At 35.6% G+C, this 3991-nt stretch overlaps 1 protein-coding gene across 1 annotated transcript; it reads right to left on the bottom strand.

Annotated features, from left to right (window-relative positions):
* Positions 1-1516: 1516 nt before the first annotated feature.
* On the bottom strand, positions 1517-2395 carry LOC123304870. The gene is made up of 2 exons (XM_044886432.1): positions 1747-2395; positions 1517-1632 (listed from the first exon to the last, which is right to left on the bottom strand). The coding sequence occupies exons 1-2, from the start codon at positions 2393-2395 to the stop codon at positions 1517-1519; spliced, it is 765 nt and encodes a 254-aa protein (XP_044742367.1).
* Positions 2396-3991: the final 1596 nt, after the last annotated feature.

The raw sequence follows: 3991 nt of genomic DNA, 5'->3' as shown, positions 1-3991 counted from the left end.
TGAGTATGGTGGAACGATGTTATTGTATTCACACCACCATTCCAACCTGTTTTTTACTAGATGTTCCATAACCTTTGATACGCACGAGGCTAGCGCAATGGGACGGTAAGATTGGTGTATATTAGGGTCTTTATTGGGTTTAAGGATTGGAATGATCATCGTATGTCTCCATTCGTCGGGGATAGATGAGCCACTAAGTAGTTGATTTAATATTGACAGAAAAGATGATATTGTACTGTCCGACAAGTTTTTCAACATACTATAGGATATGTTATCCGGGCCAGGAGACGAATCCACTAGACCGGACAACACACCCCTTAGCTCACATATTCCGAACGGACGATCCATAGGATGATCATTTTGGGCGGGCAGGGTTTGAATAGGTATAAGGGCAAAGTCTGGAGTCAGATTTTGTAAGAAATCTAAGATCCAACCCTGGTTTGATGGAAAAGGAGGATATGGGTTGATAGCCCCCCTATACATCTTAACCTTATTCCAGATCTCTTTAATAGGCGTACTCCTGGAAAGACCTTCGCAAAAAATCTTCCAGGAATTCCGCTTTTTTTCCTTAAATAGACGCCTGGTTTGTGCCTGGGTTCTTCTAAAATTACAAAAATTATCCTGTGTAAAATTGGCCTTAAGAGACCTCAAGGCCTCCTTCCTGGTTTGAATTTGCAATTTACATTCGTCATCCCACCAAGGTGTTGGGGAAAACGGTTTTTTAGGACATTTGGAATTTGGAATGGCTATATCCCCAGCAGAGACCAAACTTTGATGAAAACTGGAATAACATTCCAAGGGATTATTATCGGATGTGGGGGGTGGAAGAAAGTCGTCTACAGTACGAGAAAACAGAGGCCAATCTGCTCTCTTGAACTGTCTACGGGGGGTATGTCTGGGGAGGAATAAATTATGACGATGATTAAAGGTTATTAAAATGGGAAAATGATCGCTACCATAGCTATCATTTAATGTATGCCAGAACGAAATTAAGCTTAGGTTAGGAGAACAAAAAGAGATATCGATAGCAGATGATCTTTGTTGAGGTGAAGGAATAGTTGTCGGTGATCCGTCATTCATGCAAACCAAGTTATTGGAATCCATGAATTCCATTAGAATATCACCTCCTCTATCGGACGCAGTGCAACCCCATAGAGGATGATGATAATTTAAGTCACCGGCAATTATTACAGGTTCGGGAACATTCTGAAACATTAGGTTAAGTTCTTCGGAAGATAAAATATTTTGAGAAGAATTGTTGTAGATGGAAACTATAGATATGCCAGCAACTCTCACCGCGATTACCTGGAAAAAAGGGTTATTCGACTCAATCGGAATAAGTTGAGCCGAAACACCCCTCCTTACAAGAATCGCAGTGCCACCATAGCCATCATATCTATCATTCCGGAAAATTTGATATCCGCGAATTTTTGATGTTGAGGTTGGTTTTAGCCAAGTTTCACTAAGCAATACAACATCAATGGGATAGGTAAATAAAATGAGAGCCAGGTTGGATTTATTTTGATTGATGCTTCGGATGTTCCATTGAAGCAGTTTGAGTTCTTGGGACACCTGATCCATTAGTGATTTTATTTATAATAGTTTGTACAATGTTTGTTTTAATAGTCGGATCTAATTCAAAAGAGTTCAAAACTGAGATTAGTGTAGAAAAAAATGGGTCGTTGGGGGTGGGTAAGGTAGTAGAAGTAGATGGAAAACTATAAAATATGGGAGAATTCGACCTACCGTTGGGGTTAATCAACAAATTATCAATTTGGGCCGCAATAGGATTTGTAAGGGGAGTGGAGTCTTTTCGTTTCTTAGGAACAGGGGCGGTAGTTGGTGAAGTAGTAGCCTTAGAGTACGTCCGTCGAATTGTTTGTCTAGTCGTTGTGGCGATTGGAGAAGAATTATACGACAGCAAAGGAAATTGTTGCGGGGTAGACGACACATTAATAGGATTAGGAAGGGTTACATTGCTTAAGATTTTAGGTACTTTACCACTGGCTTCAAAATATGTTAAGCCATCTGAGGCCATAATTTTTTTGATGGCAACTTGCCTTTTATACTCTGGGCAGTTCTTATAGGTAGCAGAGTGGTCACCATTGCAACTAATGCATATTTTAGGTAAGCTGTCATCTTTAGTGCAATTCAATGATTGGTGGTCTTCGGAACATTTGGCACATCGTGGAGAGCTTTTACAATTTTTGGTAATGTGCCCAAATCTACAGCAATTGTAACATTGGGTCACGGGAAATGTGTACATTTCTACGGGACGGGAACAATAAAATAGGGTAATATAATCGGGAAGATTTCTTCCTTCAAAGGTTACTTGTATGGTAGAGGAAGGTTTATAGGATGGTGTGCCATCGGGGGATGTTGTTCTTCTTGACATTCGATGAACTTTTAGGATGTTTATGTTTTTGTTGTTTTTCATATTATCAAGAATAATTTGTTCATCAATATTTTCATCGATGTCTTTAACAACACCCACTCGAGTGACACAGTGGGTAGGAACATAGGCGCGAAGGTTTTCAGTTTTTAGTACGGGATTGTCCAAGAAAGAGTTAGCGGCAGTACGGGAGTTAAATTGGATACAAATCCTATTGCGTCCCAAGTTTTCTATTTTCACAATGTTGGGTACATTATTATTAAACAATATGCGCCCAATTGCCAACGGATGCAATCTTCCTATATTTTTTTCATTTGACTCTACAAATACTTTGAAAGGTCCAAGTGAGTTTATCGAATATTTGTAGACAGGTTTTTCTTTTGTAGAGATATTGGGTAGATCGGGTTTATTATTAACATTTACTGGAGTATCGGGATTGGGAGGAGGGTCATCCAGACCCCTCCGAGAAGGGTCTGGCGGAGGATCATCCTCAGCCACCTCTAAGAAGTTGGTTTTATTTTTAAATATACGCAATAAAAATTTTAATTTAATTTAAATGTACTAAAAGACACGAGTTTTTAGAAAAAATATAGTAAAAACAAATTTAGTATTACAAAAACAGATATATGTATATAAAGTATCCGACTCACCTCAGTTAGTTGTAAACAAAATGGTATATCACAAACAGACAAACAAAAAATTTTAACTATTATGCAATAATATTAATATTGGATTAATCAATTTATTTTATTTTTAATAAAAATATTAATTCTTGTTATTGTTGGCGACAATTAAATATTTATGTCTTCTCTCTATAAGAGTTGTAACAAGAATCTAGTCATGACTCTCTTGTTGAAAAAACGAAAATTTTTGAAAAAATTTTTTTTTCTATCGAAAAATGTCAAATTTGATCTTTTTTGGTTATTTATACTTAGTCCAGTCATAAACGACCTCTATGTTTACATTTTGACTTATTTGGATCAAAATTTCAATGATTTGCATAGTCATGACTCTCTTGTTGAAAAATCGAAAATTTTCAAAAAATGTTTTTTCTATCGAAAAATGTCAAATTTGATCATTTTTGGCTTATTTATACTTAGTCCAGTCATAAACGACCTCTATGTATTCATTTTGACTTATTTGGATCAAAATTGCAACGATTTGTATAGTCATGACTCTCTTGTTGAAAAATCGAAAATTTTCAAAAAATGTTTTTTCTATCGAAAAATGTCAAATTTGATCCTTTTTGGTTATTTATACTTAGTCCAGTCATAAACGACCCTTATGTTTACATTTTGTCTTATTTGGATCAAAATTTCAATGATTTGTATAGTCATGACTCTCTTGTTGAAAAATCGAAAGTTTTCAAAAAATGTTTTTTCTATCGAAAAATGTCAAATTTGATAATTTTTGGCTTATTTATACTTAGTCTAGTCATAAACGACCTCTATGTATTCATTTTGACTTATTTGGATCAAAATTGCAACGATTTGTATAGTCATGAGTCTCTTGTTGAAAAATCGAAAATTTTCAAAAAATGTTTTTTTTATCGAAAAATGTCAAATTTGATCATTTTTGACTTATTTATACTTAGTCCAG

Source organism: Chrysoperla carnea, unplaced genomic scaffold (genome assembly GCF_905475395.1).
Source record: "Chrysoperla carnea unplaced genomic scaffold, inChrCarn1.1, whole genome shotgun sequence".
NCBI classification, from domain to species: Eukaryota; Metazoa; Arthropoda; class Insecta; order Neuroptera; family Chrysopidae; genus Chrysoperla; species Chrysoperla carnea.
This window is presented reverse-complemented; position numbering and strand designations above follow the sequence as displayed.

What these genes read in the sequence shown, in the direction of transcription:
- LOC123304870 (XM_044886432.1), bottom strand. Translation starts at nt 2,395, where the DNA reads ATGTCAAGAAGAACAACATCCCCCGATGGCACACCATCCTATAAACCT. An exon ending in TTTGTTGATTAACCCCAACG is followed by an intron (nt 1,633 to 1,746) that starts GTAGGTCGAATT and finishes CTTTTGAATTAG; the next exon opens with ATCCGACTATTAAAACAAAC.